General features: G+C 41.7%; 2 protein-coding genes and 1 pseudogene across 2 annotated transcripts; 2 read left to right on the plus strand and 1 right to left on the minus strand.

Moving 5' to 3' along the window:
- The first annotated feature begins 8788 nt into the window (after window positions 1–8788).
- Window positions 8789–14872, plus strand: LOC141717741 (uncharacterized; annotated as a pseudogene).
- A 5979-nt stretch (window positions 14873–20851) lies between these two features.
- LOC141717763 (uncharacterized) lies at window positions 20852–21640 on the minus strand. The gene has a single exon (XM_074519962.1). It carries the CDS (start codon window positions 21638–21640, stop codon window positions 20852–20854), a length of 789 nt encoding a protein of 262 aa, XP_074376063.1.
- An 881-nt stretch (window positions 21641–22521) lies between these two features.
- Window positions 22522–23238, plus strand: LOC141717773 (uncharacterized). Its single transcript, XM_074519974.1, has one exon. The coding sequence runs from the start codon at window positions 22522–22524 to the stop codon at window positions 23236–23238; it is 717 nt and encodes a 238-aa protein (XP_074376075.1).
- The last annotated feature ends 4478 nt before the right edge of the window (window positions 23239–27716 follow it).

A 27716-nucleotide genomic window follows, 5' to 3' on the forward strand; every position in this document is an offset into this window, starting at 1 on the left:
ACATATATGCTACATATGTGGGGAAGGGGGTATTCAGGAAGGCAACTCCTCTCACAGACTACAATAAAAGAGACACTTCGAAGTATTGTGCATACCATGAGGCCACCGGACACGATATAGCTGATTGTAGACAACTAAAGGATGAGATCGAGACTTTGATTAGACAAGGGAAGCTTACGGAGTGGGTTGTCAAGGAGGTTCGAAGACACAGGACGGATTATCATACCGTCCCTCCTCCACCCCCAGAAGATAAAGAAAGGGTCCCTCGGGCTGGTAGTATTCATTTTATTCTAGGCGGGTCTCACATTGGTGGAGACAGCCGGAAGGCGATGGACAGATATGCCCAGGAAGCAAAGGACAAGCCGCTCACCAACGTCAATCATCTAAGCCAAAGGCCCCCGGAGCTCTTTGAAAGGGAGGTCGATGATATCGTGTTTAAAGAGAACGATGCAAAATGGGTGCATTACCCTCATACCGATGCCCTAGTCATAAAAATGAAGATTGGGACGGTGAATGTTCACCGAGCAATGGTGGACACCGGGAGCTCGGCTGATGTTTTGACTTATGATGCCTACAAAAAACTGGGATTATTGGATAGAGAATTAACCTCAACAGGTGGGCACCTGTACGGGTTCACGGGAGACTCGATCGGAGTGAAAGGGACAATTCGGCTCCCGGTGACCATAGGAGAGGAGCCTCATGTGGCCACCCAGATCGCTATGTTTACAGTTGTAGACCAGCCTTGTGCCTACAATGTTATAGTGGGCAGACCCCTTATGAGGGCGATGAGGATGGTGACCTCGATCCATCATATGACGATAAAATTCCCAACCCCCACGGGGGTAGGCATCTTGAAGAGCTGTCAATACGAATCCAGGGTCTGCTATAACCAGGCACTCAAAGCGGCCGAGTCAAGAAATGCCTCAAGGGAGATAGCTGAAGCAGGTGAGTGCGACGTCCCCATGGGAGAGGCAGAGGGCAGGAAAAGAATACGTCCTGAGGGCCACGAGACTTGTAATTTGATTTCAATTGAGTTGCCCGAGAACTACTTCGAGCACATGGGAATTCATGTGGAACCACGCCCAGGGGCCTTACTAATGGAAGCATCTCAGCCCATCATGTTGATACAAGAGGGGATTGTAGAGGAAGCAAGTGATGAAGAAGAGAGCCCAGAATAAATCACTGCAAGACTTAGGAGAGGGAAGTGGGCACATAAAGAAACAACAATCACTATGGACCCACCCGACGGAATCACTCGAACTGTAACTGCAACCTCTGAACGCTTGATAAACCCGACCCAAGCTCACCAGACCGAGCTCAAGGATGCGGAAGGTTTGGCAATCACGGAAATGGAAAAAACTAGCAAGGCTCGAGCAGATTTAGACCCGAGAATGCCCCCAATGATCGAGAGGGCCGGGGCCGCAGAGGACACAATCCCGATCTTGGTAGACCCAAATGATCCCTCCAAGGTACTCAGAATAGGCTCTAACCTAAGTCCTGACTTGAGAGAGGATCTAGCCCGCTTCCTAAGGGAGAATTTGGATGTCTTTGCATGGTCACACTCCGATATGATAGGGATTGACCCAAATGTCATGTGCCACCGGCTCAACTTGGACCCGAAAAAGAAGGGGGTTAGGCAAAAGAGACGGCCGATTAGTGGAGAGAGGGCCCTCAGAGAAGAAGTGGATAGATTAATGGAGGCAGGACTTGTGAGAGAAGCCTTCTACCCCGTGTGGCTGGCCAACCCCGTGCTTGTCAAGAAGCCCAATGGCAAGTGGAGGACATGTGTAGACTTCACCGACCTGAACAAAGCTTGCCCGAAGGACAGCTTTCCTCTACCCCGAATCGACCAGCTGGTTGATTCCACGGCTGGGCACGCGCTGCTTAGTTTTATGGATGCTTATTCGGGATATAACCAAATCCCCATGTATGGGCCAGATCAGGAGCACACCTCCTTTATTACTGATCGGGGCCTTTACTGTTACATCGGGATGCCCTTCGGGCTCCTTAATGCGGGGGCAACCTATCACAGGCTGGTGAATAAGATGTTCAAACATCAATCGGGGAAGACTATGGAGGCCTATGTAGACGACATGCTGGTGAAATCGAAAGAAGCGAGGGATCATGTCCGCCACCTGGCAGAAATGTTCCAGATCCTAAGGGAGTACAGAATGAAGCTCAACCCCCAAAAATGTGTGTTTGGGGTTGAATCGGGGAAGTTTTTGGGATTTATTGTCAACCATAGAGGCATTGAGGCCAACCCAGCCAAGATACAAGCCCTACTCGAGATGAGATCCCCTCGACGGGTGAAGGATGTTCAAAGCTTAACGGGACGAGTGGCTGCCTTAAACCGCTTCGTCTCAAAATCCTCCGATAAATGCCAAGAGTTCTTCAAAGCAATCAAAGGAGTGGGGAGGAACTTTAAGTGGACCGAAGAATGTGAGGAAGCCTTTCAGAACATAAAGAAGCATCTCAGTAGCCCTCCAATGTTGTCCAACCCAAAGGCAGGAGAAACTTTGATCCTATACTTGGCCGTCTCCGACTTTGCAATAAGTGCAGATTAGTCCGAGAGGAGGATGGTGTCCAGCTCCCGGTATATTATGTGAGTAAAAGGCTAGCCGATGCCGAGACTCGATACACAAGCCTCGAAAAGCTAGCGTATGCTCTGATTCTGGCCTCCCGAAAACTCAGGCCCTATTTTCAGGCACATAAGATAGAAGTGCGAACCTCCTACCCCCTCAGACAATTGATGCATAGACCAGAGTCTTCTGGTCGAATGTTGAAGTGGACGGTTGAGCTCGGCCAATTCGAGGTGGATTATAAGCCAAGGACTGCGATCAAAGGCCAAGCCCTGGCCGATTTTGTGCTAGAATTTCCCCCACATCAAGAAGTGGAGCCGGGAGCCCTTGTTGTTATACCTAGCACAGAAGAAGTTGGACTGGAGAGACAAAATAGTGCCCCATGGTGGAGCCTATATGTGGACGGTGCCTCTAACGGTGATGGAGCAGGAGCTGGAATCGAGCTAATCAGCCCAGAGGCTCACAAGATCAGATGTGCGACCCATCTGGCCCTTCATGCAACCAACAATGATGCTGAGTATGAGGCCCTGATCAACGGTCTCAAGCTAGCTTTGGAAATGAAGGTCGAGAATTTGAATGTGTTTAGTGACTCCATGATTGTGGTCTATCAGATAAATGGGGGGTATCAAGCTAAGGGGCCGAGAACAGAGCTTTACCTGAAGTGCGCACAGAGGATAATCGCAAGATTCAACGAGGTGAGGCTGGAACTAATCCCGCGTGGGCAGAATGAAGGCGCGGACGAGCTAGTTAAGCTCGGCTCACGCCGCGAGAGCACTTTGCTAGGGACCGTGCCCCTTGATATACAGAGGCAACCTAGTGTGCCCGAGCACGAGGTGGACAGCCTCAGTAATGAGCTCGGCCCCACGTGGATGACATCTATTCTAGCATACATAAGAGAAGGTTCACTTCCGGACGAAAAGAACGAGGCAAGGAGGATAAAATACAAAGCAGCCCGCTATGTGATATACGACGAGATTCTATACAGAAGAGGGTTCAGTGTTCCTCTTCTCAAATGCATACATGGGGAGGAATGCAACTACATCCTAAGGGAAGTACACGAGGGCATTTGTGGCAATCACTCGGGGGTAGCTCTCTAGCTCAGAAAATCCTCCGTCAAGGCTACTACTGGCCAACGCTGAAAAAAGACGCCTTTGAATTCTCCCGAGCTTGTGATAAGTGTCAGCGATATGCCAATTATTACAACAACCCCGTGGCCTCTCTCATATCCCTCATGAGCCCCTGGCCCTTCTCCATGTGGGGAATTGATCTGATTGGGGAACTCCCGAAGGCCAGGGGAGGCGTCAAGTATGCGGTAGTTGCGGTAGACTATTTCACTAAGTGGGCAGAGGCCGAGCCCCTAGCCACTATCACAGCGAGGAAGCTCAGGGAGTTTGTATACAGGGCTATTGTATGTCGCTATGGCATCCCTTACAAGCTGATATCTGACAATGGGAAACAATTTGATAGCAAGGAAATGCGAGAGTTTTGTGAGCAGCTGGGGATTCAGAAGAGCTTTAGCGCAGTCTGCCACCCCCAGAGTAACGGGCAGACAAAGGCTGTTAATAAAATCATTAAGCATATCTTAAAGGCAAAGCTTGAAGAGAAGAAAGGAGCATGGCCAGAAGAACTCGCCCAGGTCCTATGGTCTTACAACACTACACCCCGAACCACAACTGGAGAGACCCCCTTCTCTCTGGTGTATGGGTGTGAAGCTATGGTGCCCGTTGAAGTGGGAGCAGGATCTTTTCGAAGGGACAACTATGACTCAGAGGCAAACAAGGTCAATCATCGGCTCTATTTGGATATGATCGAAGAAACTCGAGAAGAGGCTCAGATCAGGATTGCGGCATATCAGCAGAGGACAGCTAGGCATTACAACCGGTAAGGTTCGAGCCCGAACTTTCAAGGTGGGAGATTTGGTTCTGCGCTGGGTCATGCCAAATACCAGGGTGGTGAGTCACGGAGTCTTGGGAGCGAATTGGGAAGGCCCTTACAAGATAAAATCGGTGCTCTGGGAGGGAACCTACCACCTCAATGATATGCAAGACAAGTTGATCCCAAGAGCCTGGAACGCGGAACACCTTCGCAAGTATTATCAGTAATATTATTCTTTTCAGACTTAGTATTATCTTCAAATATTCCTAAGTCTCGGGGGGTAGTGCCATATAGGTGCCTCCCTGAGACCACCAGCATGTATTCCTTTCACTTCCCATTATCTATGAATAAACGATTGATCTCTATTTGTGCACTTGATATTTTAACTTCTGTTAATAGATTAAATACCCAGCAGGGGACCCCATCCTTGAGAACCCATACGAGGACAGAACAGTTGTTTTATTAACATGTTAAATCAAGCTGGGCCCCGACCCGCTTGATGCCAAGAACATGAAACGAGCCGGGCCACGGCCCGCTTAGACAAATACGAACACATAGTAGATAAAAGATGTGGATAGAGATATAGGCCTGCGATGCGAGCTCATACCCTGGCCCTCAAAACCATAAATGCGACCCAGGGGTCCCAGCCCTCCATCAAACATACTCAAAGTCGCATGATGCGAGGAGAAGACACATGCGAGCTCCTAGTGCGAGCACACCTACAACACCTGCGAGTTGATGCGGGCTTGTTCCCCTTGGCATTCTCTTTCAATAGTTGTTTGATTGAATAAATGACACAAGCTGAATAAATTGGGCTCGCAGTGAAGGGGTAACGCTCGCCATAAGCGGCCAGAGTTATGATTACTTTTGGTCAGTAGAAGCATGGTAAGAAAACAAAAAAAAAAAAAAACCAGCTAGCACCGTAAAGACATACGCGGGTACAAAAAACTTAGATATTTTATACAAACAAAAGTTAAATAAGTTATGCCCCGAGGCAGAATATTTCAAATACAAGCGCAAGGCGAGAGGGGTGCCCGCTTACCCAGTCAAAAGTCTAGTTCTAATCAAAATTACATTAAGGGTTATCAGCCTCTGCTCCCTCGCGATTTTCACCAGCGACCTGGGCCTTCTCGGCCGCGAGCCGAGCCTCCTCAGCAATTTGGGCATCCCTCTCCATCTCCAGCTTCAACTTGTCAGCATGCCTCGCTGTGCTCGCACCCAGAGCCGCCCAATCGAAGTCAGGAACCTTCTTCATAAAGACTTTCATAAAATTCCTGGCCCCCAAGTTCCTAGCATCAGCGAGGGCGGCCTCACGGCCCTCGGTCAGGGCAGAGACTGATCCCTCCAGCTCAAGCACCCTCTCCTCGAGGACATCCTTCTCCTTCTTACATGCCTCAGCAGCCAGGTCATTAGCCTCCTTCTGCTCCCTTAGGGCCTTGTCGTGAGCAGCGTTCAGGTTAACTATCTTCTGATTATAGTTGTTCCTCAGCGTAACTTTCTCTTGCCCGTGCTCAGCGACCTTACTCTGAAGGGACTTGACTTTAGCCTCGAGCTTTGTGTTGGTCTGGCTGAGGGCTCGCATCTCTCGAGCCTTAGATAACTGACGATAGTATACTTCGGCCGCGGCTCGGGAGAGTGCATCCTGGTTAACCTCGAGAGCAGAAGAAGACCAATCCTTTAAATCCTGCTCGCTGATGTGACCTTGAGCGAGCCGGCCGAATGTGGTCGCAACCATATTGGCTGAAGAAGAAGAGGGAAGAGGAGCATCAGAGGGAGCAGCTTTCTTTGGCTCAGGCTCGCCAGTTTTTCCTTCTTTACCTCTATGCCTCTTTAGTCGAGGAGAGGGCCCTGAATCCTTGAGATGCTCGGAGAGAGTAGTCATGCGGGCCGGAGGATTGGCCTGAGAGCGAGCCCTTGTGCTCGCAGCTGCGGGCTGAACTGGGCCCGAGGCCGCAGCCTGCTCAGCCTCTTCCATGAAGGGGATAGGGGAGATGGCCATCTCTGAAAAAGAAAACAACAAAGCAATAGATTAGTCACAGCAAGATGTAAAGGAAAGAAGTAATGCGAGCAGGTGAAAAATACGGAGAATTAAAGTGCGATGCGAAGCGAGATGCATGCAGGAAAAGTGAGCACGCGAGCACACGAGCTCACGCATGCGAGCAGCCAGGCCCGGACGTGCGGGCCCGATATTCTTACCCTTTCTGGATCTCTTCCTAGATTTCTTCTGAGGAGTCAGCCTCACTCATTCCTTCAAAAACCCACATGCGACCAGATTGGAGGTCATTATGAGTTTTCGGATGTCCCGGTCCGCCTTAGGAAGGTTTAGAAGACCGTCCGCGTTTATCTTTTCCTGTCCCACAAGGACAGTGCGAGGCGGGGTGGCTGGAGATAAAAGAAATTCTTGTTAAAAGGAAAGAGCTATGGTAGAAGAGACGTGAGCGGGCAGGAAAAAACTTACATGGATTATAATAGAAATGAGTTTGGACTCGAGGCACCTCGTGGATATAGAAGTAAGGGCTCTTCCACTTCCCTGAGTTGCTCGGCCCGTTGTGGATGAGGTTCTTCTTGTTGAAGCACGGCCAGACAGAGAAGTAGAAATACCCAAAGTCATTAGGAGAATGCTTCAAATGGAGGAAGTAACCCAGCTGCCTCGCGGTTAGAGAAGGGTACCCGCATTTGTGGTACATGATGTACAATGCGAGGACGGCCCGGTATCCGTTTGGATTGATCTGAAGGGGTGCGAGCTGGAAGTACTCGCAAACATCTTTGATGAAGGGATGAAGAGGAGAGGAGATTCCCAGCCTTAATAGGAAAGTGGACAAGGCCATGCGAGGCACCCTGCCTCCATTCTCCAAGTGATTGAATCTATAGCATCTCATATGAGGTAGGGGCAAGACAATATGGCCCTCGAGCTGAAACTGCTCAATGTGCTCGGCCAGATGTTTCTGAGTCAGCGAGGTCGGCAGGTCGCGGTAAGCGAGCACCTTAACCTCCTCATTTGCAGTTGAGCTCTCCTCCCCATCAGGAATGATCTGCCTTTTGAAAACAATCTCACCCTCGAGCTCGGGCTGGGCAGGAGGCACATAAGGCTCAGGAGAGGCCGCGGGGGCATAATTATAGTTACAAATCTTGTACTGACTTGTAACATCTGCCACCTCCTCGCTCTGAGGAGAGTCATAGGACCAATGCGAGCCGTCCTCTTCGCCCTCGAGTCCCAGGATGGGATATTCAGCAGCTACGGGCTCTTTTCCTTTCTTCCTGGTGTCATAGTATGCACTCCCCAGGTCGCTGTCAGTTGATTCTGAGTCAAGGTGAATGGGGTCGAGGTGGTTAGCTGCTGCTTGCCTCAGACGGGCAGCCCTCTCTTCAGCCATTTCTCTTAAAATCTCCTCGGCTCGGTCTTTATCCAAGGGAGCAGGCTCGCGGTTTAGCAGCTCTTCTACCCCAAGGGAGGCTGGAATATGAGAGAGGTCCACGGGCCTATTCCTCCAATCATATATATTCTTCTCCCTGGTAAAATCCTCAGGGTTCGGGTCGAGGTGAATATCAAGCGAGTCGGATCCAGCTGCTCGCATCGAGTTCTCAACTCTGGCAATGTTCAAAGCCCCTTGAGGGGTGATAGCTGAGCCGGGAGAGATAGGTTGGCTAAGACGACCAGAAAGAGAGGTCAGCTCGCGTTGGAAGTCCTTGGAGCCTCGCTGCTCAGGAGGGTATTGGTTTAATGGAGATGGAGTAGCTGAAGAGCAAGCCGGGCTAGCAGAGGTGCGAGCCGGGCTCGAGGAAGAGCGAGATGATCCATAGGAGCGGGCTGAAGACGCACTCGACATCTGTAAAAGATGGTGAAAATTAGTGTGTGGCCCTAAAAAGAAAACAAAAAACAAGTATGGGATCGCACCTAAGTGTCCTCACATCTCACACGGGATCGCACCTAAGTATCTAAACGAGCGAAAGGGCTCGCATCGCGCGTTGTGGTTGTGTGTGAACTCGTATCGAACAGGTGGTGTGTGCTCGCATGGTGTGCGTGAATAAAGCATGAATAAAAAACGGGCTCGAATCGAAGAGTACCTGTGGGAGAGGTGTATGAAGATCCTGATGAATCTGGTCCCGGAGAATATCGCCGCCGGTAGACGGTTCTTGTTGAAATGATAATCTTCGCCGTGGTAGATCCTTGAGCAAATTGAGCAGCAATACAGGAAGTGTTTTTGGAAATGTGAGAAATGAATTGAAATCTCACATATTTATAGGAGATAGGAGAGAGAAAGGAGGAGGCGACACGTGTCGCCATCTCATAAGACGACACGAATCCCCACGCCAGCTGTCCAACGGCTGTCAAAATGAATGCAAAGATGAAAGGCATGCGAGGCGAGACACGCGAGGCGGCTTGGTGCGGCCTGGTGGGCTCACACTTGCGAGACCATAAAAAGATTAGAAAATACCTAGCCTCAAGATGCGACCAGGAATTTTGGGGGGTAGTTGTTATGCCCGCTTTCAGCCATGGGCCCTAAACAGGTCCCTGTGGGTGCACTAAATAGCTGGACTCTCGTGTGTGGGCTAGAACCATGGATTTATATGACTTGGGCCAGCACATGCGAGCTGGGCTCATGACATGAGAGCTGGGCTCAAACATGCGAGCTGGGCTCGTAACATGCGAGCTGGGTTCACATGCGAGCTGGGTTCATGACATGAGAGCTGGGCTCAAGTGAGGACATGCGAGCTGGACTCACACATGTAAGGTGAGCTCACATTTGTCATTTGGGCTCTCATATGCGAGCTGAGCTCGGTTGTGCCCACGCGAGGTGGGCTCAAGTGCCTTCATGCGAGGTGGGCTTAGCTGCCCACACGCGGGCTGAGCTCATGAGCCCACATCTTATAGAAACAGAGGTAACATTATATTTATTATTTGAAGGCGGTGCGGGCCGAGGTGACCAGGCCGGGCCGCATCGAAAGACTTTGTGTGCAACATGGAAAGTGACTCATAGATGACTGAGTTGCTCATAGATTCCGGGGTCGACACGGGTTGTTCCTACAATCACGGGAAGGATTGCGGAGATGCCGCGAGATTGTAGGAAGCGTGTGGAGCCGGTTGAGATTTACGTGACTAAATTGGCTGAAGGCCTGACTCTATCATGGGCTTGGGCTGCACGGGCTGAAGAGTCCTAACCCTAGCCTACGTGACTTGTTCCCCAAGAACTACGTGAGGCTTGATCCCTATAAATAGGGTACGTAGGCACTTGTATGGGACATGAGTCGACACTTGACAGAGAATAACAAACCCTATTCTTTCTTAAGGAGTCCACATACAAGCTCAGCCACCACCAAACAACCTTCCTCCGCCCTCAAACACCATCCTTGATCTTTGTTCCGCCCATTAACCTCCACAACATTGTTATACGAAATTCTCCCTATAACAGATGGTACTAAGCTAAATACGACCGAATTTTTTAGGCCTAGTCGTACATATGGGAGGGGCGGGGGGTTGCTGGGTGAAAAAAGGAGGTTGCTGTTGCGTGAGTCAAACAAGTGAAGTGGGGTGGGTGGGTGTTTTATAGTAGTATTTTTTTGTTTTGATGTATAATTATATCCGCTGGATCATTATTTTGGTGGTTTAATTTGGTGCGTTTGATGTTGTTCACATGGATTGTTGACTTGTCATTAGATTGTACTGCATTTGGTTAAATTTAGGAGTGTTAATTTATTTAATTTCTTATAATTTATGTTAAGAAATTTATTTATTTTTAATTTTAGGACATAAGTATTATAATTATTTAATCGTTTTCTTAAAAATGTTGTAAAATTTTAATTTATTTTAAAAGCTCACTTTTTTAGTTAAAATTTAAAAACATATTTTTGGTTGATTTTATCATAAATTCTTTTCATATTTTAACATTTGTACGGTTGGATCGTTTAATATTTATTACATACAGGAGGAACATTTTGGGCTTTGGATCTGAACCTCTAAATTTGATTTTGTTAGAAGTAATCAATGTTTAGTGATTAAAAATTCTTGAATTTTTGCATATAACTTTTGTTTTTAACCATTGTAACATTTGTATGATTTAATTGTTTAATATATATATTACTGGTATAACCAAAGTTTCATATCCCAATAATTGTATTTGATCAGTCATTTTAACAGTTAAGCTTCAATTTGACTAGTATAGCTACCTAGTGTATATTCCTGAATTGATGTTTCGACTTTTTTAAAAATATTTTTTAACGATCCAACCGTAGAGATGTCAATCGATATATTAGTGATAATAACTAGTACATCTTACTTGTGTTAAGTCTCGTATCGATGTTTCGATTTTCTTAAAAATTATAGTGGATGAAGCACATAGATGTGGAACTTTTGTAACTTCTTTTGTAATTTTTCAAATATATTAAACATATATTTAAATTTTATAATATTATCAAACACAAAAAATTAAAATTCTTCCATAATGTATATTTTTTCGCCACCATAAATATTTGTACATGTGATGAATATTATATTTGTATATAAATATATTTTTTTTTATTATATATAATATTATTTAGATTTTTAAGTTTTTGTGTTTTTTCGTTTACTAAATACAACCGCTTACAGTCATTTTAATTGTTTCAACCGATTTCGATTAAAATCATTTTTTGTAATTACATCAAATTCAAACAAAAAGAGCGGAAAAATATCCCGTCATTTTGATAAGGCTTAGGAGTTTTAAATAATTCAGTTGGCGGGAAAATTCCCTCCATTTTTTGATGGAATCAAATTCAACCGCATAAAAAATCCGGTCATATTTATTACTAAATTCAACCGCGGACGGTTGTATTTAGCCGTGCCAAATGCAACAACCGAAATCGGGAGAATTTATGCCAGTTAAATTTATGTAGTTGAATCTAGACTTACTTTCTTGTAGTGACAGCAACTACCTGTTGGTAGACCGCCTATACTGAATCATCAACGATGATAAGATGAGCGTAAAGCTGTCTTTCCTCAGATTCACAGAAGTGATGACCTTGGAGAAAGTATTCGATTAGAAAACTAGGCCTTACAAGAAATTTGTATAAGAAAAAATAATCCAAAGTAAACCATAAGAAAAGTCAAGTAAATTGACCACTGAAAGATATAGGCATAGGAAATTCATCTGATGGTAGCTTGTGAATTGTGATGGATATATATTTTATGTCATATATCATAGGTGTTCTTGTAGTATTTTGCAATCTGATCAGCATAAAATATAAACTCATACCATGATAAAGCAACAAAATCTGGGTCTGGCTACACTTCTCTATGTATTAGCTATTCTAGCTGGATTAGAGTTTGGGTGTGGGAGCTTAGTTGAAGGCTATTTCGGTAGAAGTTGCGTGGAGAGTGAGAAACAAGATTTTGCTTCAGTTTAAGAGAAGTCTCTCTGATGAGTTTAATTATTTATCATCATGGGTTGGAAATTGTTGTGCATGGCATGGAGTTGCTTGCAACAACAGTACCAGCCATGTCACTAAACTTGACCTTCTAAATTGCTCGCTAAGAGGTGATAGTTTTTTGGGTCATTTAAGGATCTAGCATATCTCAACCTCGCTTACTCCAATTTCGAAGGCTTAGTTCCTCATCATATAGGAAATCTGGGATTAAGGATTGATGACATGGGATGGTTATCTAGGCTCTCTCATTTGAAACACTTGGATCTCGCCTATGTCAATCTTTCCAAGGCCACCGATCAGTTTCGGGCCATTAACATGCTTCCTAATTCAATTTCAGTACTTGCACTTGGGAGAAGTGAGCTATCCAACAATATTGTTGACTGTCCCCTTTTTATGAATTTAACATCTCTTATTTCACTTGATCTTGGTGCCAACAGCTTAACCTCTTCATTTCCTGCATGGGTTCTTAACAGTAGTGGTCTTGTACATCTTAAGCTTAAGTTTAACCTTTTTACTGGCACAATTCCCAGCTCTATTGGAAGATTAACTGCACTTCTGGAACTTGATCTTTCTGGGAATGATTTCCAGGGTTTGATCCCAGATTCTATAGGGGCTTTGACATCTCTTACTAATCTTGATCTTTCAGGAAATAATTTTCAAGGTTTGATCACTAAATCTGTTGGAAATTTGACAGTACTTTCTACTCTTGATCTTTCATCCAATAAATTATATGGCTCGATTCCACCAGAAATAGGAAATCTCACAAAACTTACGGATTTCTATATAAGCTTCAATGAATTAAGGGGTTTTCTACCGGAAGCATTTTGCAAGCTCTCAAAGTTACAATCGTTGTTTGTCAACGAAAATCAACTGAGTGGAACCATTCCTAAATGCAACGGAGAACTATCAAATCTACATGCATTAGGTCTTCTTTCTAACTCATGGAAGGGTTTTGTATCAGAGTATCATTTTATCATTTTATTAACCTCACGAGCCTGACTTGGTTGGAAATTTCTTCAAGGTCTAACTTAGTTTTGAATGTTAGTTCTAGATGGTATCCTCCGTTTCAGCTTAAATATTTATCTATGGAGTCTTTGAAAGTGGGGCCTAAATTTCCCCGCTGGCTCCTAACACAGAGGCAAATTTTGAAAATGATAATGAGGAATACGAGCATATCAGACACCATCCCAGCTGATTGGTTTGTGAGTCTTCTATCTCAGGCCTCCAGTATTGATTTATCTAAAAATGAAATCAATGTGGAACAACTATCATTAATTTCCGAAGTTCCAAAAGGCTTGTTTGAATTAATACTCTCAAATAATCGCTTGTCCAGTGAATTTCCTGCCCCATTGCTTAGGTAATTTGAAGGACTTGATAAATCTTGATGTGATGAATAACAATCTTTCTGGTGGTATTCCTGTTTCTTTGGGTTCTCTGAGAAGTGTCACTTATTTAAACTTGTACAATAACAAGTTTCATGGGACACTCCCCAAGTCCTTCCAATATTTGACAGAGTTAGCCGCACTTGATGTGGGGGAAAATAAATTAAGAGATACTCTTCCCACTTGGACTGGAGAGCAATTACCCAATCTCAGATACTTGTTTCTCCGCTCCAACAATTTTTATGGTGAAATTCCCCCGCAGCTTTGTGACCACTCGCAAATTCAAGTTTTAAATCTTGCACAAAACAAAATCACGGGAGGCATTCCTCCTTGTTTTGGCAATTTTAGTGCCATCAAAAGTGGTATCAGTAGTGATGACTATTATCAGAACCTCAGTTGGGCACAAGTTAGAATGATAATAAACGATGTGAAAGGATACGAGCTAAAATACACCTCCACACTCCAATATCTATTTTCCATTGATCTATCAAACAACTACATCAATGGAAAGATTCCAGAGGAGTTGATAAATCTTCATGGTCTACTAAATATAAACTTAGCGGGTAATTATCTCTCTGGAAGGATCCCTGACAGGATCGGGGATTTGAAATCACTGGAATCGCTTGATCTCTCTAGAAATGAACTTAATGGTCCTATTCCACAAAGTTTATCAGGTTTAAATTTTTTAAGCCGCTTGAACCTTTCTTTCAATGCCTTATTAGGGAGAATTCCAACCGGAAACCAACTCCAGACCCTCAATGATTTCTCTATCTATGTTGGCAACAATCAGCTCTGTGGACAACCTGTACTGAAGCCTTGTGACACAGAATCACATACTGACTATGGCAAGAACGAAGCTGACTATGTTTCTGATACTGATTCAGATAGCGAGCGCAGGTGGTTATGCGCTGGCATAGGACCTGGTCTCCTGGTTGGATTTATGGGATTCTGTGCTTCTTTGCATTTCATCAACTCTTGGAGATATTTATACTTTCAGTTTGTCGAAGGAATGTTTGACAAGGTAGCACTTACAGTTGCTTTGTTGCGCAGAAAGTTCCATAACTAACAGGTGCACCATTATTAACCTCTCTTCCTTTCAGACATGCACACACAGAGTAATTCTTACAGCAATATCATCTTATTATTGTAATTATTTCTTCCCCTTTTATAATCTTAATTATTTTTAAGCAGCAATTGTTCAGTGAGTTCTTTAATTTCTAAAATCATTATACTGTGTGTTAACAACTGATATCTGGATATATCTTTCGGTGGATTCAGGTTCTTTATCAGACAGGTAAAGGAAGAGGATGTCATAAAGCTTTATATTGCATATGTTGATGAAGAGTCATACTTGTACGTTTCTGTATCGTTTCTACTTGTTATGGTTGTATCTTTATGATTTCTCATGCATACTTTGTTATGACCTATCTTCGTAAAAGTTGGCTTTCTTGATATTATTTCCTTGATTTCAGTCACAAATATAAAAAAAGAAATCACAATCTATTAAATATGAGGAAAGTAGTCTATGGAAATACCAGTTCATGTAAAACAGAGGGATATCAGATTTAGTTAATTTCTGCATAGCAGCATGTTGCAGGAATTCAAGAAGTAGGGAAGTAATGATGTACTGTACTGAATGAATCATCGAAGAGAGTCTTGTGCAACTCCAGTGTTCAAATTAGTACTAGCTTTTTATTTGTACTTAATGCCCTAGTGTTCAAATATAGGCTCATTCTGATTCATTCACTTATAGACAAATGACCCCATGTGTTTGTTTTAAGTAATAGTATCATATAGACTACTTAAATTAGTTTCAGCTTATAAGTTAGTTTCGCCAACTTCCAACTCTGAAATTTTATACAACTCTGAGTTTACGAGTCCATCAATCACAAGTTCACAATAGTCTCTATCTTTGCCATCCACTATAATTATGAGAAGAGACACTTTCCATTGAGCTGTTGTGCGCTCGACTTAGCAGTCAGTTGGATTTTTGATTGGGAAGAAATAGCTGATTTTAAGTAAAAGTAAGAACCTTTAATTAATTATAGTATTCAAAACATGAAAGAGATGATGCATATTCTATTTCAAATGCGATTTGAGCTAAAATACAGAACTAGATTATAGTTTAAGTTTTTTTTTTCCATTTATCTTATCTAAGAATAAAATTACTAGAGAGATACCAGCAGAGCTGGTTCATCCAAGTAGGTTAGCACATTTGAATTTAGGCATTAAACCAAGGAAAAGTCCTGAAAGGATATGTATATGGAAGAAAGTGAATTCTCTTGATCTTTCTAGAAATTGAAACTGTAATAATCTGATTTTTGAAATTAGAATAGGTATTGATCTTTGCATTATTATAATGAACAACAGGTTGAGGCCATACTATTTTATCCAAGTTTGTCCATGCACTGAGATTGTTTATCACCATTTACGAAAGTGTGGAGTGTTAATGGGAATGAGAATCAAATAGCCGGATCCACTAACCTGAAAGAGATAGGACTACTGGCTCTGGAACCGACTTGCGCAGAGACATTTTCTTCTGTAAATTTTCGGTTCCTTCAAGTATCTAACATATCTTAACCTCTCCTCCACCTTTAAAGGTTTAGTTCCTCATCAATTAGGAAACCTGTCAAGATTGCAGTACCTTGATCTAAGTCCAGGGCTTGATAATTTTTATTCCTTACGCATTGATAGCATGGGATGGTTATCTAAGCTTTCTTTCTTAGAATACTTGGAAATTTGACATCACTTTCTGCACTTCATGTTCAAGGAAATAAATTAAATGGTTCACTACCACCTGAGATAGGAAATCTTGTGGAACTTACAACCCTTGATGTTTCTGATAATCGATTAGGGGGTGGTCTCCCGGAATCATTTTGCCAAATGTCAAAGTTAAAATGGTTTCTTGTCGCTGGTAATCAACTGAGTGGAAGCATTCCTAGATGTATAGGAGAATTATCAAATCTAGAACATCTGGATCTTTTTTCTAATTTATGGGAGGGTTTTTTATCAGAGCATCACTTTGTTAAACTCACAAGGTTGACATCTTTGTTTATTTCTTCAAAGTCCAACTTAGTTTTGAATGTTAGTTCAAATTGGGTACCTCCATTTCAGCTCAAAGATTTCCATCTTATAACGACATTAGTGGGTAAAGACTTTTACAAGCATAAAGTTAACCGTGAGAGATAACACAAGTGAGAGAATCATAGCAACTCTACATTAACAAAAGAAACAATGCATACTCAACATTGAGGACCACATTCTACACCCATGTGTCCTTTTATCGTGGCTACCAACCTCTAGCCTAACAACCTACAGCTTGACAAAATACTATAACGCCCTTACAACACTGGTGGACCATGTACAAGTCTGGCCAGTAACTGCAAGTACAATCCAACTGTTTACATGAAGGTAAAAACTGAAAGTAAACTGTAAAAGTAAATAGCTTCCATTACTCCCCCTCAAGTGGAGTGGAGGTGACGACCGAGGCTCCAATCTTGCGAAGGAGATAATTATGTTGCTTGACAGGAAGTGGTTTAGTTAGGATGTCCGCCAGCTGAGATTGTGATGGAACATGCACTGTGGTGACTTCGCTTTCCAGTATCTTGTCACGTATGAAGTGACAGTCTATTTCGATGTGTTTGGTGCGCTCGTGTAGGACAGGATTGGCGGCTATGGAGAGAGCCGCTTGATTGTCACTCTTGATTATTGTTGGAGGTAAATTCTGCAGGTCCATATATCTTTGAGAAATGATGAGAGCCATGTCACTTGACAGCATGTTAATGCCATTGCACGATATTCCGCTTCTGCCGTGGATCTAGACACAATTGGATGCTTCTTTGTCTTCCATGAGATTGGCGAGGAACCCAAGAGTGCACAATACCCCGAAGTGGACTTCCTGGTGGTAGGGCAGCTTGCTCAGTCACTGTCACAGTAAGTAGTGAGTTGGGCTGCTGATGTGGATTCCAAAAGAATCCCTTGTGCCGGGTTGCTCAACAGGTACCTTAAGATCCTTTTTGCTGCTTGCATGTGCACGTTTGTTGGCCTGTGCATGAATTGGGCTAGTGTGTGAACCGGAAAACTTAAGTCGGGCCTGGTTATGGTCAAGTAAATTAACTTTCCAAGTAATTTCTGGTATGGCTGTGGATCACCCAGGACATCTCCTTTATCTGCAGCAAGGTGCACATGCGTGTCCATGGGCAGCTTCAATGGTGTGGCCGATATCATCCCAAACTCCTTAATTAGGTCCAAGGTGTATTTCTTTTGAGATACGAAGAACCCTGCATTACTTCTGTCAATTTCAAGTCCAAGGAAGTAGCTCACAGCACCCAAGTCCTTCATGTGAAAATGGCTTGACAACACAGTTTTGAGATCACTGATGGCATCTTTGCAATTCCCAGACACCAGCAAGTCATCCACGTAGATTAAGACCAGAGTTATAACATTCCCAGTCACCTTAGTGTAAAGACTGTAATTTGCCTTTGAGTGTTTGAATCCAATGGAAATCAAGGTGACTGAGAGCTTGTGATGCCACTGCCTTGATGCTTGGCGCAATCCATATAGAGCTTTCCTTAACCTGCAAACCAAGTGTTGTGCATTTTCCATTCCAGTTGTCAACATTCCTTGTGTGATCCTGCTTCCATATTCTGTATAACCTTTCGGCATGGTCATGTATACTTCCTCCTCTAATTCCCCATTTAGGAACGCATTGGACACGTCCATTTGGTCCACATGCCACTCTTTTATGGCTGCTACTGCTAACAATGCTCGAACCGTAGCCATCTTAGCGACAGGCGCGAATGTTTCGACATAGTCGATTCCATACTTTTGTTTATAGCCCAAAATAACCAAGCGTGCCTTGTATTTGTCGATTGAACCGTCAGATCTAAACTTGGTCTTGTAGATCCACTTGCACCCGATGGATTTTCTGTTGGAGGGTAATGTGGTTACCTCTCAAGTGCCATTTGCCTCAAGTGCATTCAACTCAGCGTTCATGGCATCGACCCACTGCGAAGACTTGACAGCCTGGTTGAACGTTATTGGGTCGATTTGTGGCTCAATTTTTGCCAAAAAATAACCAAAGTTTGGACTGATAAACTGTGTGGCTACTGCAGTTGCATTTATCGCCACATTTGAAGTGGGTGTGACAAAATCTTTCATCCAAGTTGGTTGTCTTGATTCTCTTGCTGACCTCCTCATGACTTGCTGTTCAGTTTCATCATTTGGCACTTCATTGCCCTCATCTGTTGGCACATCAAGTATCAAGTGACCAGCCTCATCGTTCTGATCTCCCCTTTCAGTCATGTGTGCCTCAGTTTCCGCTTCTTGTTCCATTTCTTCTTCATATAAATAACTCCCAGACGGCATTTTTATGGGCACAGGCTGCACATAGTTTTTATCCAAATGTTTGTTCAAGGGGAACACCGTCTCATGAAAGACCACGTCTCTCGAGATGAAGGATTGCATCGGTTCAATGTTAAGAATCCTGTATCCCTTGGTGGTAGTAGGATATCCAACAAATACTCCAGGGATGCTCCTTGATGCGAATTTATCCTCTATAAGTGTGGTATTGTAGGCCAACACCAAACATCCAAATGTTCTCAACTTGTCATAATCGACCTTTTCACCTGTTAGCTTTTCATATGGGACTTCGAACCTTATTGCAGCATTAGGCAGCTTGTTAATGATATGAACTGCCGTCAAGACACAGTCCCCCAAAACGCCAAAGACAATCCAAATTGGAACCGTAAAGCTCTTGCAACTTCTAGCACATGTTTGTGCTTACGCTCTGCTCTTGTTGCTGCGGAGTGTATGGACACGACAATTGGTGTACAATTCCTTTCTCGTCAAAGTGTTCTTTACATGCCCTGTCCGCAAACTCCAGTGCGTTATCCGATCGTATGACCTTTAATTTCCCTTCGAACTGAGTTCCCACATGCTCTTCAAACTTTATCATTGTGCCCAAGTAGTCAGACCTTTTTTCAATTAAGTATACCCAGGTCATTCTGCTCCAGTCGTCCACCAATGTAAGAAAGTACCTAAATTTCTTTCTAGTAGCAACTTTATACGGGCCCCAAATATCAGTGTGCACTAGATCAAATGTTTTACTTGCGTGTGAGTTACTAACAGGAAATGCAAGTCGAACGTATCATTTAGAATTAAGAAAAAACCTAGCCGCCTCCCTCCTCTCCTCTCCTCTCCTAGGGTTTGTTTATTTTCAAGTAAATCAAGGGGCTTCCACGGGTTTTCTCCGGTGGAAAGCCCCAACCCTTCATTCTCTTTTGTCCTTATTAATTTCCCTTCAATAAAACCTAATTTTTTGGGTGTTTGTGTGTCTCTCCTTTTGGAGTGTGTGTTTTGTCTCTCCTTTTGGAGTGCTTTGTTATGTTTTTGTTTAATTATGGTTAGGTTTATTTCGTGTTGAATCGGTTGAGAACGAGTTTATTGATATTCTTGGTGATCTACAAAGCCTGCGTCGAATCTGGAGCGGTGTTGATTATTGCAAGAGCTCACCTTTCACAACCAAAGATTGTTCATCTTTCACGTGTTTACACTTTCAGCATGTCTATAGCTGGTATCCGGCATGTAGATAGCTGGGGTGTTTTCGGCATGTTTATAGCCGGTGTCCGGCAAGTAGATAGCTGTGGTGTCGTTTCTCCAATCTCAGTGATTGGTGTTTTTGAACATTGGGCTAACAATGGTTTTTATGTGATATGGTCAATTGCGATGTTGCTATTTTCAGAGATGTTGGTACAATTTGGATTGCTCGGGATGTATTTGATTTTGTTTTTAATTTCAAGAATTTTTAAATTCTATGTGTTAAACGATCAGGAAACAAATCATCTAATTGTTTTTAGTATGATATTTGTTTTACCACCTGGTTGTATCGACAGTTGGGGGTTTGTCCCGACTGTATTATATTGAAGTTAATGAAAGTTTTCTGCATTTGTCAAAAAAAAAACAGGAAATGCAAGTCTAGTCATTCTAGCCATTGGACAAGTAATGCATACCTGGGTTTTGTGCTGATTCAGGTATGGTTTGACTTGACTGATGCGCTCCATCTTGGATATTGGTGCGTGTCCCAACCTTTGATGCCACAAGGCAAATTCAGACCCCTTCTTGACCTCTTTTTCTTCAATACTAGACTTTTCATGCAATTTATTTGCTGTCAGGGATAGTCCACTAGATTCATGATCTTCATATTGCAAATAGTATAGACCTTGCCTCATCTTTCCTATACCAACTACATTTCCGTTTACAGAGTCCATTATTACACATTTCTCAGGATGAAAAATGACATTGCATCTGCTATCCCTTGCCAATTTGTGAATATATAATAAGTTATGATTGAATTGTGGGACGTGCAATACATTCTTGAGTTGCAGACCATTTGACAATGTCACATCTCCCACATGGGTGATGATTGTTGTTGCTCCTGTTGGCAGAGTGATGGTGAATGTTGCTGGAGCCACTTTAACATTCTCCAAGTTCTTTAAGGATGCCGTCATGTGATCCGACGCACCTGAGTCGATGATCCATTCTTTTGATTCTTTTCCGTTGTCTTTGTTGTTGTACACCATCCCAGAGAAACCACAGTCTAGCTCTTCATCTGTCTCACCTCCATGTGTACCTGAACTCTCCGATTGGGGTATTAATCTCAGTAGTTGGTCCAGTTGTTGAGCTGTCATGGTAATTCCCCCCATTTTCATCGACACTCCCGTGAGCATTATTCGCCATTTTAGGTGCATTAAATCTTTTATTTACAGCCCACTTGTTAGACATTTGTTTCTGTCCCGACTTGTATTTGTAGTGCCATTGTGGGTAACCAGTTGTTTCCCAGCATTTGTCGATGGTGTGTCCTCTCCTTGAACACTTCGCACATAATGGTATTTTGTTCACACTTCCTTTGCTGTACATTGCAAGCACATCATTGTCTCCCATAATCCCCTGCATCAAGACTTCCTTTTGCGACTCATCTTGTTGTACTGCAGAGCAAGCTATTTCAACTGATGGTAATGGACACATCATAAGCAGCTGGCTTCGTTGAGCTCCATAGATCTCGTCTAGTCCATTCAAGAACTGGAACAATTTAGACTCCTCTTTCATTATTTCAATGGCTGCCAATAGTTTTGTTATTTCTGGTGTGTTTGTCGTTATAGTGGGCAACATGTTCATTGAGTCGATTTCTTCCCACAATCCACTGAGGCACGTATAGTACTCATTCACCTTCATTCCATTTTGTTTAAGTCCAAACAGATCTTTGTTCAGTTTGTATTTCCTTGACCCATTTGTCAATGAGAACCTCTTTTCGAGTTGCCTCCATATGTCACTCGCCGTGTTTATAAAGAGAACAGAGGCCTTTATATTGTCTGAGATATTATTGTGGATCCATGAGATCACCATGTTGTTGCAGGTGTCCCATTGTGTTGCCTCTACAGGATCCGTTGTGCTTCTTGACACTGACCCATCAACAAAACCAATTTTTTTTTGGCTGACAACTGTATTTCAAAAGATATTCTCCATGCTCTATAATCTCTTGGACCTTGCAGTTTCGACACAATAACGGAAGTTGGTCCATCTGATGGGTGTAAAAACAGTGGGTTTTGCGGGTCCGTGAACGACAACTTACTTGTAGCCATGAGTAGATCTTGAAACTTATAAGACTGAGACTATATACATTTTAACAACTGTTTGACACTTTTGAATGATTCACAGACTACCTTTTAAGACACTCACAATCACAATCTCTCAATAACTCAGTTACCTATGCTAGCTCTGATACCATAAAGACTTTTACAAGCATAAAGTTAACTGTGAGAGATAACACAAGTGAGAGAATGAGAGCAACTCTGCATTAACCAAAGAAACAATGCATACTCAACATTGGGGACCACCTACAGCTTGACAAAATACTATAACGCCCTTACAGCACTGGTGGACCATGTACAAGTCTGGCCAGTAACTGCAAGTACAATCCAACTGCTTATTGCAGTGATTCATTATTTTACATGAAGGTAAAAACTGAAAGTAAACTGTAAAAGTAAATAGCTTCCATTAGAGGGGAACAGTTGTCATTGATTTCATCAGGTTCACATCATTTGCATACATTATCACTCTCAAATAACCGTTTATCCGGTGAATTTCCTGCAATTATCTGGAATCTAACATCCTAGTATGGGAATATTCCCACACAGCTTTGTCACCACTCGTCACTTCAAGTTCTAAACTTGGCACGAAACAAATTAACAGGAAACATTCCTCCTTGTTTCGGCAATTTCAGTTCCATGATTTTAAATTATGGCAGTTTAGATGAAATATTTGTGTCTAGAGTTTTTTCTACCTATAGTTTGGATGAAAGTCAAATGATAGTTGATGATGCAAAGGGAAATGAACAGAATTACACATCTACGCTGAGGTTTGTGGTTTCAATTGATCTATCGTGCAACAACATCAGTGGAGAGATTCCAGAGGAGTTGATGGATCTCCGAAGTTTAACTCATTTGAATTTAGCAGGTAATCATCTAGCTGGAAGGATTCCTGACAGGATTGGAAAACTAGAAAATCTGGAACTTCTTGATCTTTCGAGAAATGAACTTTATGGTCTTATTCCACAAAGTATATCAGATTTGAACTTTTTAAGCCAGTTGAACCTCTCCTTCAATAATTTATCAGGAAGAATACCCGCGGGAAACCAGCTTCAGACCCTTGACGGTCCATCCATTTATGCTGGAAACAACCAGCTTTGCGGACAAGCCATCCTGAAGCCATGCGCCAGTGATTGGGAATCACATAATGATAGTGAAACTAATTCTGATTCGGATGATGAGCGCGTGTGGTTTTATGCTGGACTAGGACCTGGTCTCTTGGTTGGATTTTTGGGATTCTGCAGTTCTTTGCATTTTATCAAGTCTTGGAGATATGCATTCTTTGGATTTGTTGAAAAAGTCTTTGACAAGATAGCGCTTGACATTGCTTTGCTGCGCAGAAAATTCCATAACTAACAGGTGCATTATTATCAACCTCTCCTCCTCACACCTGCAACACAAAGAGCTCTTGCTAAAATGTCATCTTAGTCTGATTATTATTTTATTCTCCTGTGTTTTTTATTAAGCAACAAATGCTTAGTGAGTTTTCTGTTTCTTTTTAAATTCACTATAATATGTAATGATGACTACATCAGTTTGTTTCTTTCGGTGGATTCAGATTCTTCATCGAGCAAGTAACCATCGAGGAAGATGATGCGATATATATATGTGACGACCGAGAAGTTTGCGATGTAATTAAGTCAATAAAATATGATTTACGTGAAGTGATTATGATTATGTGATTAAGTGATGGTTAATTGTCGTTACTGTATATTAGAATCTAGGAGCGTAAGTAAAAGCGTTCCAATTTAAAGAGTCAGCTTAGGAGTTAAGCTGTGTTGTCGGGCCGTCAGGTTGAACGGAACCCATCCTAATAAGGATTTAAAGTATATAAAATGTGAAATATGTATGATTGTGTGAAATGAATGTTTAAATGAAGTATTGTGTCCGAGTGACATGTCGGTCGATAAAGATATTGAGAAGCATAATTGAAACGCTGAGCGTCGGGCCGTCAGGTTGAACGTGACCCCGTACGCGTAAAAAGGAATAATATTAAAGAAGGACAATTTCTTTGATCATACATGAGTTGTGATGTGTTCGTATGAGTGCTTGTTTGTCTGTATGCATGATTACGTGATTTGTTGATATTTTATGGATTTAAGGAAATTATTTGATTTAAACAAGGTTTATTTAGCCGTCGCATATTTTTATAAAATTATTTGAGTAAGATAAAGGTATGAGATTTGTTCAGTTATCTTCGTAATAATCATGTAGACTTTCTAAAAATGATGGACGGATTTATTTGGTGATCGTTGCATTTTAAATTGTTTTTTATGTGATAAAGTGTTATTATTAGCACAAACTTGTAAAAATCATATAAAATCAACCGTACGCTCAAAATCTTATTATGAGTAATGGTTGGAAAGCTAATTTCGAGATTCACGTTTTAAAATTATCATTCATATCAAATTCATCTTTTCCGAGAGAGACATTTGCAAATCAAATTCGTTTTCTTTTAAGAATAAAAAGTGAATCAGAAATGAGATACCTAATTACCATACTACCCCTCCCTTGGTAGTATATAATCTCACCCACCTCCTATTTTCTTTCTTTTTACCCGAGCTTCTCTCTTCTCTTTCTTTTTCTCTCATTTCTTCATCCCTCTCGGGATTTCTCTCTCTCTCACTCTCGGTACACTCTCTCTTCAATCTCTCACTTGTTCTTCACTCTTTTTCGGTTATAAAACCATGATTGTGTGAGATTTTGTGAAATCTACCTATATACATACATGCATGTCACTATCTTCAAGTTTTTGAGAAAAACCAAAGTTGGATTTGGTGATTTTGAATTCGGTTTTCATGAAAACAAAAGAGTTTTGGTTCTTGAATGATTTAAAGTGAAGATGAGTGCTTGCATGTGTGTAATCACTTGAGAAAATCGGTGGTTGAAGGTTGGAAACCCCCGAATGGGGGCACCACCGGTGATGAACTCCAGTGAACCGGTGTTGAGCAATGATATTAAACACTGAGCTCTAGTATTTAATCAATTATTTTGTGTTTGCATGTGATTTCTTTTGAAAGGCCGAATGGTTTTGTAGTTTACAAGTTAATGAGTTGATTCTTGTTGATTATAAATGTTAATCTAGCTTAATATTAAGAGATTATTGTGATTAAAGATGCAAAAGTTTGAAATTTAGTTTGCATGTGAGGATTCTTAGAAGAGGCCGAACGGTTCTTGTTTTTTTTTGGAAAATCATGTTGATTTGTTGGTGCAAATGATCTATTGATGGTTGTTTTATAAATTGTAGAGTAATTAGAATGAGTTATAGTCCAAATTGATGCATGCATGTTGTGATTCTTGGAAATTTCGAATGTTTCTACTCGATTAAGTTGAATTAAGTGTTAAATTGAGTGATCATCCATGATTACGTTTAAATTATGAATTTAAATGAGTTGTAAGAATGAAATTAAACTAGTTTGGGATGATATACTTGATGCATGTCAAATAAGGGTTTTGCATGTTTGATTATTGATTGTGATAAGTGTTAAGGCCGGATAGGCCATAGGGAATAAAGGTCAAAACTTGATTTTTGGTAATTGAAAGAATGATTGAGTGTTTATATGTGAAAATCTTTGATTTTGCTTGTTGGATTGTTGTTTTGGTTCGAATTAAAGATAAAAGAAAAAGGAAAATTGAGTTGATTGATTTTAAAAGCTATAAGTGATAGCTATGGTCGTAAGTAATTTGCTATGAATGAAATTGTGTGTTCATATGAGTTATAAATGTTTGATTTGGAGAATAGTCAAGATTTAGCGAGTATAAGTTGGTGATCGAGTATATATATAGAGATATAAAGGCTATGAGAAAAGAATGTGTTATGTGCTATGTGTATGTGTGTATATAAGCTATACTTGTATAGTTCGAGTCAGAAGTATAATCGAGTTATCGTATTGAGTGAACGTTCCGAGAACGAGAGTTGAGAAACTGATTAAGGTTTTGGTTTTGATTGTAGATTCAGAACGTGAGGGCATTCAGGATAGGAAAGGGAAAGGTATACTAGGTGGCAGTTGTTCAACCTTTGTGAAACAGGAAAGCGAATTCAGGCAAGTAACTCTAATTACTTGTGTAAATGGTTATAGAGAGAATGTTGTTCATACCATGTAGAGTATTGAACTGTTAAAATGAAGAACCCTGTTATTGATTTGAGATACCCTGTCTTTGATCTTGTAAAACTGTTACTGATAAGCTTATTGATTCAACCCTTTGGTAACCTATCTTTTCTGTTCAACTTATTTGTTATGCCATGAATTGTTATAAACCCTATAATTACCTTTACGAACCCCTTGTAATGATGCCAAATTCTTTGATCACCATATCCCCTATTGATCCTTGGAACAGTCTGATTCTTTTAACTTAAGTACCTTGTTATCATTGATTCAAAACCCCTAGAATTTCATCTTGTTTATCCTTGATTCATTTCCTTAACTTTGAATTCTTGAAATTGAATCTAAGAATGAGTTTCGACTTGAAAGAGTCCAAATGATTCCATATTCTTGGTAATGATAAAATGAATTTAGAAAACCTACTTTTTCCAACTCAAGGTTTTCCAAACGAATTCCTGATAGATTGGATTGGACGTAAGAGGCTAGTGGGACTAGTACAGTCATTGTAAGAGGCTAGCAGGGCTAGTCCAGTTTAAGGCTGAAATTATATCGTATGGTAGCTTAAAGACCGGATGGAGGTCGGTACGGGCTGATCACCCGTATTATAATGAAATGAAAAGATAAAGTGGTCCAATCAAGGGTTCTATATTGATTTTAAAAAGGAATTTAAACTTCCTACCCAGTAATTGATTCTTAAAAAAAAATGAAAATGGTTTATATTGCTTTGAAAAGAGTTGATTGTGATATTGTGAAGTTTAAGCTCGTGAACCCTGATTTTATTATGTTGATCATATAATTGGTTCCATATAGTGAAATATTGTTGCTTTCCTTTCTGAAAGATCTGTTTTGATCCTTTAATGATTTGTGATAAATATCGGCTTTCACCCTGCTTCGAGCCTTGTCCCTTGAAAGCCCCGCATTTTTCCTTCATAACCCGAAAAATGAAAATCTGCCACCTAGAACAAATAAAGTAGAATGCCCTGAGATTAAAAAGTATATTGTGGATTTTATATCGCAGAATTGCTTTATAGTTACTTGCTGAGTATTATACTCATATGTTTTGTTTTAATCTAACCATGGTAGTTAAGCAAGAAGATGGTCAGGTTTAGGCGCACTGCTCGTAAGAGCGTACCTGGTGGTCCCTACCGTGTTGAGGGCTTCCGGTTGCCAGAGCAGGTAGTGGTGTTTTTGAGTGAGAAAGCACTTAGCCAAAAGGTTGTAAAGATACAATGGGTTATCTGTCGGTTCCAAGCCGGAATCAATTATGTTTAATTAATATTATTTTGGGGTTATAAGTTATATTTTATGGTTGGTAGTTATAATCTTGTCTCATACTTTATCCTGTTTGATCATGTTAGTAGTTAATCAGAGTTTATGCTTATTTAATTATTAGATTAAAGGTGCGTGGGTCCTTATTTCCTAACCCGAGATTGAGGGCGTCACAATATAAATGGAGCTCCGGGAAGTGTGTTTCGAGTTGGATTATCTATAGCACACTGCAAGAAAAACGTCAATAGAGAACGGTTATGCACTGATGTGAATAGACAACGGTGATGCGCAGTATTTCTTCACAAAGAGACATACTTGCATAGTTGTATGTTTCTGTACTATTTCTACTTCTTATTATTGTATCACTGTGTTTTCTTAAACATTCCTTAATTACCGCTTATCGTTAAAATAGTGTTGCTTAAGTTTGTTTCCTTAATTTCATTGACAAACACAAAACAACAT

This window comes from Apium graveolens, chromosome 1 (genome assembly GCF_009905375.1).
Source record: "Apium graveolens cultivar Ventura chromosome 1, ASM990537v1, whole genome shotgun sequence".
Taxonomy (NCBI): Eukaryota; Viridiplantae; Streptophyta; class Magnoliopsida; order Apiales; family Apiaceae; genus Apium; species Apium graveolens.

Excerpts from the sequence above, each read along its gene's own strand:
- LOC141717773 (XM_074519974.1), top strand. The coding sequence starts at position 22,522 with ATGATTTTAAATTATGGCAGTTTAGATGAAATATTTGTGTCTAGAGTT.
- LOC141717763 (XM_074519962.1), bottom strand. The coding sequence starts at position 21,640 with ATGGTGATCTCATGGATCCACAATAATATCTCAGACAATATAAAGGCC.